General features: G+C 41.7%; 1 protein-coding gene across 3 annotated transcripts in view; it reads left to right on the top strand.

The window, feature by feature from the left end:
- The first annotated feature begins 5,760 nt into the window (after nucleotides 1-5,760).
- Nucleotides 5,761-16,274, top strand: part of CD2AP (CD2 associated protein) — an 88,379-nt gene continuing 77,865 nt past the window's right edge. Inside the window, exon 1 of one of the 3 annotated variants that reach the window (XM_068937020.1) lies at nucleotides 5,761-6,003. In XM_068937020.1, the coding sequence (XP_068793121.1) occupies nucleotides 6,000-6,003 (4 nt within the window). In that variant the 5' untranslated portion in view covers nucleotides 5,761-5,999. Of the gene's footprint in view, nucleotides 6,004-6,180; nucleotides 6,420-16,274 lie in introns of those variants that run through there. The other 2 variants (XM_068937021.1, XM_068937022.1) reach the window with 2 other exon arrangements.

Raw genomic sequence — 16,274 nt, forward strand, 5'->3', positions numbered from 1 at the left:
TGTGTTGAGTTCCCTATAGTACATCACTGAAGAGAATATCATGTGTTTAGGCCTGGAGCTTGCAGGCATAAAGGCTTTTCTGCACTTCTCTTAAAAAAAAAAAAATTAACAATAAAATCGTACTCAAAATAGTTCCCTGAATGCAAGTAATATGTGCAGAGTTTCTATTCTCGATCCATCTTTTTGGTGATAGATTAGTTTGATTTGTAATTTTAAAAATTACAGTTAAGTATAGTTTAACTGCATTTCCAAACTGCTCTGGAGACTTAACTATTCAGAGATTGAAAAATTTTCTGCTGGGTTAGCAAGCTGACCAGACCGAGCAAAAACCCCAGATGAGCACTTGAAGTAATACAAGAGTGAGAGAGAGGGAGGCAAAGAAACAGAAGCTCGGGGTCAGGGAGTGACACCTGCCTGCTACCGCCACAATGAGCTGTTTCACTCAGCTGCCTTTGGCTCCAGTCCTTTGGCACTGCACCTTTTGCAGCACAAAGGGGCTGTAGAGGTGTCAGTGACTGTTATTTGAGGACACGAACAATTTTGAACGACATCGTTGCCTCATCTGTGGCACAGAAACATCCTCCAATACACATGTGTGTGTGCTACAGTGAGACAAATATTCACTACAATGTATCAACTGGTTTCAGAAAATGTATCACCTTTTGAGCAAACTTCACATCCTTAGATCGCCACAAGTAGGACTGCGCTGCTCTTGCTGATGGGGTAAAGCAAGAATTGCACTGGTAATGCTGCAGATTTTGTCTTCTCTGCAGAGAAAAGGTTTCTTATCCCCTCTCAGACCACATGTGAGAACTGCCATAATAACAAGCAGTTTTTAAGTTGCTTTTATTTTGGTAAGCTGAAACGGCTAAAGGCCACAGCTGTTGATTTATTCATAAGCCTAAGGAAACCGTTAGACCCTTGGGCCCTGAAGACGAGATTTCTTTGTATTAGATGTTAATATAAGGAAATCCCAAACAGTGCCTGCCAAAAAGACTTAATGCAAATGCAAAATGCCAAACGTATCTAAAGGGAAGGAGGGAAGTAGTTGCTTATTAGACAAAAAATAAATATCCAAGTGAAAATGACAGCTTGCTTTTTTCTGCTTCTTCTTCTCATATGTACAGTGTGATGCACTACAACCAAACTGTGGAGAAGAAGAGTCTTATTTTCTTAAATCAAATACAAAATCTTTGAAACTGCACATGTGGTTATACCATTTAGGACTACCTGTTCATGTGTTATTGTTCTTATCAGCACCTCTTTGGATGTGGTTTCTCCACAAACTCCCTGTTGTTTGCAGTTTATATCAATTAACTGTAATAGGCCAGCATAAACTAATCAAATCCTCAAAGGGATGTTAAAGAAAAAAATGTAATAGCTACTATCAGGTACTATATCAGCTACTATCAGTAACTAATCTCCCTCATAATAAAGTATTTACAGTCGGGTAGGAAGAAAAGAAAGAGGAAGCTGCTTTTGCTTCTTTAAATAATGCACAAAAACAACTAGTTAAAAGATCATTCTATTAAGGTTGCAATGTAAAGAACTAAAAAGTTAAGAAATAATAAAATTGTTACTGTGCCACCTCAGCTTGCCCCCAAAATTTTTTCTTTCTTTCCTTCTTCTTTCTTTTTTTTTTTTTTTTTTACAGTCATGCCTCATTCTGTAAAATGAGTAGATTCACTCTCCACTGGGTATCATGTGAAAGGAAAAATATTTTGTGAGTGCTTAATGAGTTACTTTCCCACAGTTTGTACTTTTGGGAATGAAATATATCTGCGGCTTCTGAAAGCCACCAGAGGGAGTTTTCTCATCTAAATTAAAGAGTTCTTTAACTCCCGAAACATAAACCTGTCCTTTTTAACAAGGCAGTGTTACCTTGTAGAAACTGTTGCTGAAAATGAAAGGTCAATTTTACAGTCAAGACTATGTATCTACTTCGTGCTAGAGGCTGTTTGCTTCTGGGCAAATTTTTGTGGGCAGGGTTGTGCCAGGGAGCTACTGTCATGAAAAATGCAGTAGGGTGTCAAAAGCATGAAAAATTGACCAGGCTGGAATGTTTGGGAGTAATCTGTTGGGTTAAAGGGGAATGTATAATTATTGCAGTCTATGTACTATTCAAGTGTGCCTGAAACCGTAACTGACAATAGTTGACATATGATTTTTATTTGCAAAAGATCAGATCCTTCACTTCTCTGTACTGTAGAGAGACATTTTGAAAGTTCATATTTAGATTTCTTTATTTGGAAGCAATGGAGTAACTTTAAGATTACCACAGGGACAAAAAAATGGTCAAGTGAAATGTTTGCCATAGGACTACTACAGTAAGAATTCTTGAGTCTATCATTTTTATTTCTTTTCTTGTTGTTGTGAGAGAAAAAAAGCATCTCCAGTGACAACAAATAGTATCATTCTTATTTTATGTTATAAAGCTACATACCTGCTCTGTGTAATTATCTCTTGTGCAAAATAAAATGATGTCGTTTATTGTGCACTTAACAGTGAACACTTTCTTGATCTGTGAACACCTCACAATCTTTCTTCTCGCAAAAGCAAGCAATAGATTGAGATATTCCGCTAACCTCAAATAAATAAGGCATTTAACAATAAAGCATTTAAAATGCTGATCTTCTATTTTTAAAAGTCTTATTGAACAAACACCACTTTGTAAGAGAATGATCACATTTGTTTTGGGGAACTTTTTTGCATTTGAAAGTGCTCTGAAATATACGTGCATTTTTATGATTCCATAGAGCCAGAATTTTGCTGTTCTATTTTGCTTGAACTGGAAGAAATTTTTGAAGACTGAGCAAGATCCAGGGTTCCATATAGGTCTATGAACATAACATCAAGGTTATATCTTCAAAGAACTGCATAAATACCAATAATTTCACAATATCCAAGTAAAAATGGCTAATTAAATGTTTTCAGCTTTTATAACAGTAGAAAGTGAGGAAGGAACCCGTTGTAGGTGCACTTGGCAGGCACTTACGGTACATAACCATTCGGTACATGACATCAGATATTGAGTAAATAGAAAAAAAGGGAAGTGGTCATATGTCTTAAAGATTGAGCTATAATAGTTAATAGTCTCACACAGATGTACTTTCTTTACATATATTATAATTGCCAACTCATATGGTAATGCCAGATATAGGTTCCCATGCTGCTTTGAGCTACACTTGAGAAGACTCCTGCCTTTTGCAAAACCCAGTGCAATGAACTCTTGTCAAACTCAGTGAAGCATGACATAAATGTTCTGCTGCATGTAAATCACTGCAGGACCAAAGCCACAAAGAACAGCCAGCTTTAGACACAGGTGAAACAAAATAGAACAGGGATGCAAGATGATGGATTTGGCAGCATTGCAGCGAATCACCCAGACAGAGACTATGGGGCTCGGCAATGACACTGCAGCAGCCCCCAAGGAACCATCTGCCTCGCTGTTACTGAGACAGCAGATAGAGGTCTAGAGGCACGGGTCTGGCAGGATGCTGGTGCGCAAACATCAGAGCAGATGGGCGACACGGTTGAGGGTAGGAGAAGGCAAAAGACGTACATGGCTGCCTGCTGCTCCCAGCTCTTATGTCTTAGCACCTTGAGCTGCTTGGGGGAAATTGTGTCAGAGGGAGCCGTATCGCCCTTGCAATAAAATTCAGTTTTTGTGCTCAAACTGCTAAGAAGCTTTGGGCCAGCCATGGCCATAGTTATCAAGACATGAGAAAATAAAATAAGAGACTTTCAGAAAGCCAGCGTCTTGCTCATACATAGTATAAGAACTGAGAACTGATGCTTAGCTCTACAGCATGTTCTAACCTGAAGGAAGAAGGCAAAGGTAGCTTTATGCCACCCCAGAGATTCAGGGATGATCCAAAAGTAGAAATGATCCTTGAATAAATTGGAAAGAGCGCTTGCTCTGGTTCAGACGAGCTTCCCAACAGAAGGCTTTGTGGAGCTCCTTGGGTGCTCTGTAAAGGCGTACGTTATAAATATTTTATTTCTCACTTGTCATATAGTTATACTTAGCCTTGGGGAAAGGCTCAAAAAGTTAAAAATTCCCATATTGGATAAACTTCACCTCATCCTTTATTTACTTATTTATTTAGGATGTAATTCTTCAGAGGAAGAGAAAAAAATTTTTGGGAAGACAAATGAGGAGAATTCATTCTCTTGAAAGTTATTTTCTAACTTTGTGTTGGACTTACTTCAAACTACAGCAATGAGGATTCATATCTGTCCCAAACCTCATCTTGCTATTAACTATTATAATTCTGAAGGGTTTTTATAATTTTGTAAAGAATAGGCTCTCCTTTCAAGGGAGTATCATGAGACCATTTATCAAAGTTAAGTACAGTACCTACTTCAGGGACATTCTCCCAGTCGTTTCTGCATTGCCAGTTCTGCTGTCTGAAGAACTGGAAGTAGAGTCGGCCTCAAAACATTGTGGAGGAGAAAAAACATTGTATTATGACATGGCATCTGCTCATTTACACCCCATGCCTTCTCATTTTATCTTCAAGGCTCGTTAACTGGCTCATTTTGAGTTTATATTCCATGAGAAAGATGCAACCGAAAGCCGACTCCTGGAAATACTTGACATTCTTATTAGGCTAATTTTGTCTTGAGCTTGGCTAAAATGGCTCATTCTGAACCGTTCATGAAAGGATGCCTGCAGCAGGGAAGACAGAATATTTTCATTTCAGAGAAGCCTGCTGTGCTGTATTCCCTGATCTTCGTGAAAACCGCACTATGTTTACTTGTCCTTTTGGCCTCAAAGTCACTATTTTGCTTAAAATCTGTGTAATTCTAAGTCAGTCGCTTTCACTCTCCCTGAGTTTCCCACAAAAACCTAGACAGTGGTAGCCTGGCATAGCTCTGAATACTCCTTTTCTCCTTTCTAGAAACACATTTTAGTTAAAAAACGGCTTTTCCTCAGGGACCTCGGTCAAGCAACGAGCTGACCTTCGCTAGAAAAGAGCGCAACCCTGTCGCCAGAACTGACCCCGCATCTCCCCAAATCCACGGCTAGTTACTTCACTGTCCAAAGCTGCTTCCCAAAAGAAGGACCCCCCTCCCCTTTTTTTTTTTTTTTTAAATAAGGACTAGACAGGAGCACGGGGTGTTAGGAGGCGAACCGCCTTGGCCAGCGGGCCGAGCGCGGCCGGCGGTGGGGGATCCAGGGCCTCCTCCGGCCGCGGCCAGGCGTGAGGGAGGCTCCCCTCTGTGGGGGGATAATCCCCGCGCTGGGTGAGGAGAGGACCCCCCCACCACGCCGGGGAAGGGGCTAATGCCCCTCTGTGAGGCTGACTGGGCCCCCCCGAAGCGAGTTTTGGCGGCGGGGATGGAGGGAAAGGGCCGCCGGTGGGTGGGTGGGTGAGCGGGGGCCGGCGGCGGCAGCGAGTCCGACTGCGACATGGCGGGGGGGGGGGGGGTGTAGGTAGGGACACCTGCGGGGGTGCGGCGGGACGCGAGGCGGAGGAAGGAAAGCGGCACCGTCGCCGGCCGCTCCGGCGGGGGAAGGGGAGAGCCGGAGGGCGGCGGCGACGGGGGCATCTCCGGGCCAGGCGACGCAGGGGCAGCGGGGCAGAGAGGCGCCGCTCCCGGCGGCAGCGGGGCGGATGGGCGCGGCGCGGGGGGAGGGGGGGGGGAGAAGGCGGTACTCCGCTTGGGGGGGGGTGGCGACGTCATCCCGCCTGGCAACGGCGGCGCGGGGGCGGTTGGTGCCCAGCTCTCGCGGGATTTGGCGCCCCCCGCGGGGGGCGGGGCGGGGCGAGGGGCGGTGCTGCCGGTGTCGGAGCTCGCCCGAGGCGAGGGGCGAGCGCGGCGGCGACGCGACGCGACACGACGGGTCTGCGGCCGCCTCCGCCCCGGGCCGCCGGCGGCTCGGAGCAGCCCCTTCAAGTACGGCGGTGGCACGCATGGAGCCGCCGTGCCCGGCTTGAGCGCGTCGGCGGGACCCGGAGCCGCTCCGCCGAGCCGGGGCGGGCGGGCACAGCATGGGTGAGCGCGGCGGCGGGCGGGGACGGGTTACCTCAGGGGCGGCGGGGAGCCGGCGCGGGGGAGGGGGCGGACCGACCCTCTCACCCTTTGTCTGGGGCAGCGGCGGCGGCTCCGGGCCGGGGGCGGCGGCGACCCGGGGGCGGGGGGCGCTGCGGCTCGGTCAGCGGCCGCCCCCCTCCCTCCCTCCCGGGCAGCCGTTGGCGGCGGCTGCGGGGAAAGCGAGGAAACGCAGCCCGCGGGTGGCGTTTGGCTGCCGGGGCGTCGCGGCGAGCACCCGGCGAGCCCGTAAAAACGGGATCACCTTGGTGGGGGGGGGGGGGGGGACAACCTGAAAAAAACAAAACAAGAAAGCTATTCACGTCCGCTGCCCTCACCGAAGAGGGAGTCGCTCGGCTGCTCGGAGCCGACTCGGGCCGGTGCGTTGTTATCGATCGGGGGGTGGTGGTGGTGGAAAACGCGGGCGCGTTGTTGCGTGCGCTGGAGGAGGAAACGCTCCTGTTGCACCTCAGAGCCGGAGGGGACAGGGCGCCTCGCAGATGTGCGCAGCGCCTGCGGAGGGGTGTTGGGGGGGTGGTTAATGAACGTGTTTCTCGGTTTAAAAACCCGGCGGCGCGGAAAGAGGAGCAGGTAGGCGCCGCTGGGAGCGGGGAAGGTGAGGGCTGCGCCCTCCCGCCGAGAGGGGTGGTGAGGCGGCGAGTGCGGAGAGCGCCTGGAGGTCGCAGCTGGAGCGGCGGGAGGGGGGTGCTGGGAAAAGAGAAGGTAGTTTAGGTGTGTTTTCGGGTTAAGCGGTTTCACCATTGAGAGCAGTGAGTTTTATTGCCGCACAGCAAATATTGATAAAGGGCTAGCTGGAGGAAGTAACCAACGGTTTGGTGAAGAGTAAACGCTGGTCAGGTTAACTCCTTCCCCCCTCGCCCCGCTTTGATTTCAGCTGCATATTCACGGGTTCCTTTGCTAAGACGTTAGTTTAACACAAGCAAATGTAAGTCTCTGTATTTTTCATAATATACCAGTTCAGGTTTGCATTTGAAACACTGAGTTGTGTTCAATTTAATTTAAAAACTAAGAGCATCTGTGTAGGGAAGTATGCAAGAGCGACGTAAATGCTTGTCTTCAGAATCTGCTTTCTTTATGCAGTGTTCCCCCATTTCCATTGTCCGTTTTTATCTCTGCCTCGGTTATGTTTGCGTGTATTATATTACTTTCTCTGTCGTGTGTATTAGCTGCTTATGGTACTTCTGTACCAGTGTAACCAGGGGTTGTGCAAGAGTGTGTGTGATGGGGGCTTTCTCTTTTTGCATTAAAAAATAGTGTGTACCTTTATGCTACTGTGTGCAAATGTTTTGTGTTTAGTAAGCAGTATTTAAGCTTTTAAATGGGAGTGTATCTGGGTTTTGGACAGCTTCACTTCCTCACCCCCCATGCATAAAAAGAAGGGAAGAATCACATGGTGTGCAGATCAAGTAGTGGTTACTGAAATGATATGCTCCTCTTGACTTTTATTTCTCATGATTATAAAGATATGATTTCATTTTTTCCCCCATATCTGACCTAAACAGTTGTCTTATGTGCTTAAAGTTATGATACTTACAATACAACCCTAAAATATAAAGTACATATGTTTTCATAGATTCTGAGATAGAGCATCAAAAAGTTACATAATTCTGTTTATGTGGATTGTTCTGAATAGATAAGACTTACTATTTTTTACGCTTTTATGAACTGCATCATGATATCTGGAAAGTAAAAGTGTGTATTCAAGTCATTGCTGTGACTTGTGGCAGCTGCTCCTAGGTGTAAAGGTTTAGCATGATAACTAACAATTTTGAACCTGGGTTGTGTAATATGTCAAAAAGTAAAATACTTGACAGTTTATGTGTAGTAGGTTTGAATTATTGATAGTATGTAACTAGGAATACTGTATGGGCATTTCATTAAAGGACTTAGTCTAATATTCAGGCTGATTAAATATGGTTAATATAGGTCACTGTTTTATATCTACTTTCCTTAAGTATGGCTTTGATTTTGCCTTTTTTGATGACAGTAGTAATGATCTGTTATTACCACTGCAGAAGGGACTGTATTGACTGCGTGCATACACTGTGTGGAGCATTGTTATTGTATCAGTTGTTACAGCAATTTGTGTGCAGGTGCAACTACACAAAAGTGCTGCTGGCCAGAACGTTGGCAAACTTCTGTAAGTGATTGCAGAAGGATCTGAAAGCCTTCTACACTGAAATTCTGTGAGGCTGTCCTTCATCCACATTTTCAAGTCTTACTTTCTTGTGACTGAAAAAGGGAGAGAAATATACAGTAGAATATACTTGAAAATAAGAAAAAGCCCCTTGTAAACTAACTATAGTTTGCACTACACTAACTTTTTTTTTTTAGTGATAGCCTCACATTTACCTTAAGAAAATAATCAAATAATGACTTCTCACTGACGTCAGGGTAGAACTGGCTCCTGCTAAGGGGTTGTTTGTCTTTTATGTCAGCTTATGAAAGAGACTTTACGTATAAGAGTTGACTTAGATGGGCACGGTGAGGTATCTGCGTGATAAATTTGTGGATAGGTTTCTGAGATTTGTGAAGAAGTAAGAAAGGGGCAACACAAATCTGGAGGAACCAGAAGGAGGAGGACAGAGGTGCAAAATGCCTTGGAACAGGTTCTTAAGTGTTCTTGTAATGGCTGGAGATTAATGTTGCAAGAAGGCTTCTCATTCAGGCATCTTGAATGATGGGATAGAGGCGGATGTTATCAGTGGTGACTTGATATGGTCTGTTATTCACTAGTAATGTCTAGAGATGCCTGCTGAATCTCTGTCATTATAATTCTTTGCTGTCTGTACTACGTTAATCATGGTGATTCAGTATGTGATTCTGCAAGTAGATGGAGAAATACGTTAATTGAAGGAAATAACGTATTCAGATGTTTGGGGGGGAGAGGGAAGGGAACCTTATCCTACTGAATTATCTCTTTGCTGTCTTGGATTGGTTGCCATTAGTGGGAGGTAGAGTTCCATACTTTCTAACATCCTCCCTGCTTATTTCTATAACTGGATGACAGATAATTTTCTTTGCTATAATTGAGCAATAGTTTGGTTATATAACATGTATGTTATCAAGAGGATTGAGCTAAATTTGTGGTGTACAACTACAATTTTGTATAGCTTGCTACATTCAGTTAACTTTCTAGCTAAGAGTGAAATATTCCACCAATAGCTAGTGTATTACTGCAGTGATATGCTGAAGTCTGCTGGACTTCTGCCAACATCTTATTAACTATATGCATTTTACCTTATCTTATTTCATTTCAGATAATTTGTGCTAGCTTTGATTTGTGATTCCCAATATTCCATTTATTCAAATTTGCTATATTTAATCTTTAGAAAATTTTGTAATTGTGGGATGCTTTAAGAAGCTGGACATATTTCTTCATTGCTATCAGCTTCTGTAGACCAAATGTATTTGTAGTAACTCCCTCTATTTCATGAGTTCATAGAACATCAAATTTATTTGAAGTCTTTGCTGTCTTCATCTTCATTTTGCAAACAAAAATCCTGAAATAATAATAACCAGACTGCATACTTCTGACATGTATTGTGATAATGTTAGATTATTTAAATATTCCATAGTAGTATTACAAGAACTAATTAAAATATTACTTCAAGATTTGTTCTCCTAACTGTTTTTTTTTTTTTTTTAAATGAATAGAAGTCTGGAGTCTTTTAGGTAATGTTTTTACCAAGAAATGCAAGAGGCAAAGTAGAGTTGAAGTTTATTTACAATAAACTACTGAAGAATACACTTATTTTAACCAAAAGTACAGATTTGCTAAAGGAAGCAACCTGTCTGTATTAGGGTTCCCACTGAGCCAGCGTTGGCAGGCTGACTGTACTTGTAGTGTAATGTTGAGCAAAGTGCTTTTATTGTTGTTATTTTTTTATTCCAGGCAAAGCTTTAAGGGAAGGCAATGGAAAGAAGAGCTCTGCAAGGAGGTGTCTATGCTACTGTGAAGCCAAATTACTGTAATGAGGGAGAGTTGATAGATACTGGGTTTGGGTCAAGACAGAGGAGACTAAACAAGCTTATTCAGAACACATCTAATGTCTGGAAGGGAGAGAAATACAAATTTTTCTCAGTATAGTGAGAGTCATAAAACAAGAATGAAGACTTGATGCTATTATCTTAATTTGCATGTTCTAGTCTTCTCTGTAATGCTGTGTACCATGAGATGTTAATCTTGTGAGATTCACAGATAGGTGAATGCTGTTAATTTCGGAAGTCTCTGAAAAACAACGGCTGAGGATTTTGTGTGCCTACAGAATGTTACTATGCGTATTCTGTTAAGATACCATCAAATACATTGAGTAATTTTTTTTGTCATCGTTACTGTTCTTTGTAACATATAAACATACAGAAGACTTAAAGTTGCAAGTCTAATGTGCACTTGCATTGTTGTATAGTTATTTCAGTTTAAAGTCATTTTAGGAATTTATTATGGGTGGGGACATTTAAACAGAGAGCTATCATCAAGTGATGCTAGACAATCTGTCAGTTTGGCTCTTCCAAGGTGTAGGGGATATGGAGGAACTCAGGAAAAGGATATGGAAAACAGGTCAGGCGTAGAAAACTCTTCACTGTCATTTTCTGGCAGTTATTAATTTATGGATTTTTTTCAAGAGTGTTTGCATTTTGACCATATCTTTTAAGAGGCAGCAATAGGCCAGCATAACTTTTAAAAGTGGGGTTAAAGAGGAATGTGGCTGTTGGCCTCCAGCTTCCTGTGGTAGTGAGATTCTCAGTTTAACAAGAATGAGGTATGTGCGTGGGGGAGGAAATACTTCCTTTTGTTGTTGTGATTTTGTTTGTTTGTTTAAAGCTGCTGCTTGGTGGGCAGAGTTCTCTGTATTTTGAGAAATGGTGAATGGTTCCTTGATGACTTCTGTGCAGTTGTCACCTTACAGATTTACCTGCTACCCGCTTCAGTTACTTGGTTTTCAGACTGAAAAGTCTTCATACAGTTGCTTGCCTCAAATGGAAGCCATTCCATATACCATCCTTGTCAGATTTTTTTTCTTCTCCCTTCCTCCCTCCCTCTCTCCCTCTCCATTTTTGCCACTTCACTCTCTTTTTGTGAAGGCTTGTTCAGGATTCTGTTATTCAAGGCCAATTCTGCATGTGAGTATAATGATATTTATGTCTTGGTTTGTTTTGTTTCCCTAATAATTCTTAGTGTTTGGTTTCACTTAGATATGATTTTTCCTTTGAACTCTCTTCACTTGCAGTGGCTTCCTTCACTTTGCCTGCCTGTGATAGCTTTTTTGTCTCATTGAGTGTGTGGGGTGGGGTGGGGAGGGGTTGTGTGTATGTTACAGCATACCGAGCGTGTGGTCGGGCGTGCTGTTCTGTCTGGGACTAGGCTAGCCAGTTGCCCTCCCCTGCCCGGTTCATCCCTGTCTGGCTGTAATTGCTTTGCTCTTCCTGTCAGTTTTATTTCCTCAGACACCCTGTCACACGTGACTGTTTGCCCAATATCTCCCTAACCTCGTTTCATAAAAAAAGATTTGTTAGGAAAGTGGAGCAATATAAGTTAGGTCACCTTGAGAGAAGTGGGTAAGATGCTCACTCTCTCGCGTGCGCGCTCTCTTTTTTTTTTTTGGGGGGGGTGAGGGGTGGGGGGGAGGGTGCAGGGTTGCTGATGGATCTGGCATGTAGTTATTTCCAGCAGAAAATTCGTGGTTAATGGTGGTAGCTCAGTGGACCTGTAGAGGGTGTTCAACCTGGGGTTACAACCTGGATATTTACAATGTTGCCATAACTGTCTCTGTTCCAACTATGACTGTTTAGCCCTTTTCTTCTGTTCCTTTTTAACTGGCTTCCTTTTTCTTTAATGTAGTTGGATAACAATAACGTTCAACCTTTTCTTTTTCCTGACTCTCTTCACCTCCACAAATGTTGCTTTTTGTTCTTCTACTCTGAATGGTGAATTTACTAACAATCTGAAACGTGCCCCACCATCAGTGAAGGTAAAATCTCCTGATGCTTTCCCTTACGTTCTTAAATATGCAGTGAAGAAAAATAATTCTGTACAACTTTGTCACTGTGACGGTATGAGCTTAACTCTGCTTCTGTATTGCCCTTGGCTATCTTGTCACAATGCTTGCTAGCAGGACTGGAGTACTAAACCTATCTGTTCAGTTACCTGTTTTGCAGAGTCGTAACAAAGATTAGATTGTGACATGAGCCTTGTTTTGAGCAGGAGTTGGTCTAGATGACCTCTGTAGATTCCTTTCAATGTAAATTATTCTGTGATTCTTGGCATAAATTTTGCTTCATTCAAGTAGCATTGTGACACTAGCACAAATGCTTACTTTCTCTAATAGCAACAAATACTTTTGGTCTGAATTTCATTTTATTGCTCTAGCCATATTCAGGATTAGCAACATTTCTTTATATAAAGAAAAACATGAAATCTCAGGGATTTTGCATGAAGAAAACTGAGCATTGCAGATATTTTTGATCAGTATATTTGCATTTCCTGAAAGATTTGGGGCCTGCTACCTGATTCAGAGTGAGGAAAAGTCACAGTATGTCTCTGTCAAATGAGTTAAATCTTTCCCTTTTTTGAGGGAGGTATGCTAGAGAGAATATGGTGTGAGGTCGTATATAGGATATTAACTTTTCATAAAGAAATATTATTATTTATAACTCACTCAAGATATTAGGATTATTTTCAGTGGGATAAATCTGCATCTAATACCTTGAGTTATTCTGAAAAATCCTCTCATCTGATTTTTGAAAAGTAAGTACACTTTAAAATTTTCTATTAGCTTATGGTAAAAATGTAAATATAAAATGAACCTTTTCCCTTTAATTTCGGCAATTCAGCCAGTGCCAACTTGTGATGTTACAGGAAGAAGGTTGCTGTTGCAGTTCTCTGGAAAATGAAGCAGGGATCTATCTGCTCATATGTCTTAAGATAGAAGAGCCTGGTTTGTGAATATGGAGCTAGTACTGAATTTGAATTGCTATTTTGATAAGAACTCATTAAATTTTATAAACATCTTTAGTTCAACCAGATACAGTATTGTTTTAAATTATTTAAGTGACTTAAGCTAGTGCTACTCTTCTAGCAGTACCTAAATCACCATGAACACAATACTTCTTGACAGCAGTGAAGACAGACTTCAGAAATACATAAATAGTTTTAGAATTAAGCAGTAAAAGTAACTCACTTCTTGCTTCTACTTCAGCTGTCTCAGCTACTGTGAATAGTTTTTGTGGCCTGGAGTTTTTTAATGATACTCTGATTCTTATTTTAGTTTTAAACTAAGAACTTCCTGGAAATTTGCCTGACTTACCCTTTAAAAAAGACTCAAAGTCATTAGTTTTTACCTCTTGGACAAAATTACTAAATGGTCAGTCTTACTCAAGTGTTTTTGACTGTATACGAAGCTTGAATATTTCAAGCTCTTGGGTTAGTTTTCAGCCAGGTTGGTCCTGCATAAGTTAAGGAAGCTTATGGTTGCAAAAGAGTGAGTGGAAGCAGCAGAAGGGTAAGGATGCCTCTTACAGCATTGCCAGTTAGTGCATATTTATAGCGTTTGTTGAAGTAAAGCCAAAAGTCTAAAGTAAAGCCTAAAGGAATGATTATTTTGCAACTTTAGCTCTTTGAGTTCAGTTGTTGGTTTACTGCGAAAAAAAGTTTACCTTATTTTCATATATTTTTTTTCTAGCTGAATTATTTCTGCATTTTCAAGAAAAAAGGCAAAAGTAGAATAAACAAATTTTAAAGAATGGTGCAAGCCATTACCACACAGTGTATTTCTGGAACTGGGGGAAGAAGTCTCCATCTTACTGCTTATAGAAATGAAACCATTAGTTTCATAAAGTTTTCACTCTCTAATAAAAAAGAATCACATCACTTTTCTTAAGTTGTATCTTTAGTTATGAAAGGTTTTGCTTTAATATTGGTTTGCGTGTAATCTCTCTTGTCCTGAAGTCATTCTGTGGGTGCAGGTTCACCTTGTGCTTTGTTAGAGATAACTGTCAGCTGCTGCTAAAAAGGTCCAGAGCTTTGTCGTTCCTCTCCCTTGCTTGCTTTGGCTCTAGTCGTTATGAGGCCACAGCACGAGTTGATAAGCTGGCTAATGTGGGAAAAACTCTTTTGGCAGGTTATTTCTTCATTCTGTCAGCAAGCTGAATGGGCTTACTCTGTGGCTACAGTCCCCTGTGCAAGAGAGGGGATGGGAATATATTTCAGGAGCCAGGAAAGGGAGAGAATTTGTACTTTTTCATGTTAGCCTATAGTTACTTTGCACTCGACCCACGCTGAAACTTCTGTAGTTTCTTCTGAGCGTCTATTTTAATTGCTCTCTGTAGTGTCTGTTTGATCCAGCAAAATGGTTATATCGCATTTTCTTGTTCCTAATCTTTAAAATACTTTACATTCTCCTTGTGCCTCTTCCCCCCCTGCTTCCCATTCATTTTAGCCAGGCAAGTGCCCTTTTTAAACTGAATCTGTCACTTAATGTTCCTCTTTATTGGCTTAATAATGACTTAAAATGAAATTAGTTCATAAACAGTTAGATCTTGCTATTCAGTTACTTCTTGTGTTTTTGTGGTTTTGGGTTTCTGTATTCCTAAGCCGTATGTATGTTCTGATACTGGGTTAAGTAGCTTGAACACAGCATGTACAAATATATGTACTCTGCATTTTTACCTTCCAAATTCCTGCAGTTGGCTGAAGCTTAATGTTCCTGTCACTTGAATGCCCTTTTTTTTGCTTATATTGTTTTATGACAGTACTAAATAAGATAAATAATACTGCTTTTTGCACTCATTTTTCCATCACCTGTAATCTGAATGTTTCTATCAGTGAAGTTAATTATGAGAATAGATTGCCAAGGGGAGTGCTGGATTCATCATTTCTGATGTGGTCAAGCCCTTGGATGATGCCCTTATCAATGCATTCTTTAACCTTCCCCTTTTGGCAGATTTAGTGCTCATGTGTCTATGCGATGGCCTGGTTCAAGAAGCTAGCCAGAGTTAAATCTCAAAGAGAACCAGCTGTCTGATCTGGCAGCAAACTAAACTGACACACCCTGTAACAGCATAATTGCTAGACCAGCATGAGGGAAGAGGCAGCAAGAAGAGGCAGTTCATGGCAATGCGTAGGGAGAGAGCGAGTGTGCAGGGTCATTCACTTCAGTGGCATCCTGAAATTGTTGGATCAGGTGTAACAAAATATATTCTCGGTGTAACAAAATATATTCTCTATAAACGACCAAAGCAAACACTCCTGAAAAGCAGACCGGTCTATTTGGTTGAGTAAGTGATTAAATGAGGAATATTCTCTTGTTCAGAGATTTTTCTTATAAAACCTCACAAATTTAACTAGATCTACAAGCTGCCTGGGAGTGTTTGCAGAGTTTCAGATTTTCGTCTGAAGAGTCGGCCATGGATGGCTTGAAAGCTCAGTGGCCTATACAACACTACTTTTTATGTTCGTGTGAATTACTACTGTTCTCAAGCCAGGCAATATGAAGTGCTCTTCTGAAGCTGGGGCACTAAAAATGCTTAAGGGAGTGATTCTTAGGATAAAAGTGAATATATAAATCCCATGCTACTGTAGTTGTGATGGATAAGAAAGCAGCAGCTCTTTCTGAAGAGTGTTTGCAAACACCAGATTATAGTTTTTCCTGTAAGGATAAATTGTAACAAACTATGCTATTTTTGCTTTTGAAAATCAAATGCAATCCTTCATATGTCTGAGCCAAATTATGTGTGTTTCTGAAAGTATAACACATTCTTCAGCACAGGAAAAGAGAATACATCTATGAAGGGGAAGACAGTAGTTAATATGAACAGTCGTGGTTTTTGACAAGATTAAATATAACAGGATCTGCTTTTACTGAATACCATTATTTGTGTAAGAATATGATGCAGGGAAACCAGGAGGCTGGAAACCAGGAAACCAGGAGGCTGGAAACCACCTCAGATGAAATCTTCTGCAGCTTGTACTGGAGGAGTACCTGAAGTTGTTTCATGTAGCTGGATATATTACAGGGCTGTATGTGAATTGAACTGGCAGCTGTTTTCAAGGAGAGGCATAACTGAGTTTGCATAAAATTCAGTTTCCTCCAATTCCAGATGGAGATTTATAAAGTATATAGATTATTTCATATATATTTATTCTGACCTCTGAGAATGGTTAAAATAGCAGCTAGATATATCTTTGCATTTGGACTCAGGAAGAGATTGCTAGT

This window comes from Struthio camelus, chromosome 3, assembly GCF_040807025.1.
Source record: "Struthio camelus isolate bStrCam1 chromosome 3, bStrCam1.hap1, whole genome shotgun sequence".
NCBI lineage: Eukaryota > Metazoa > Chordata > Aves > Struthioniformes > Struthionidae > Struthio > Struthio camelus.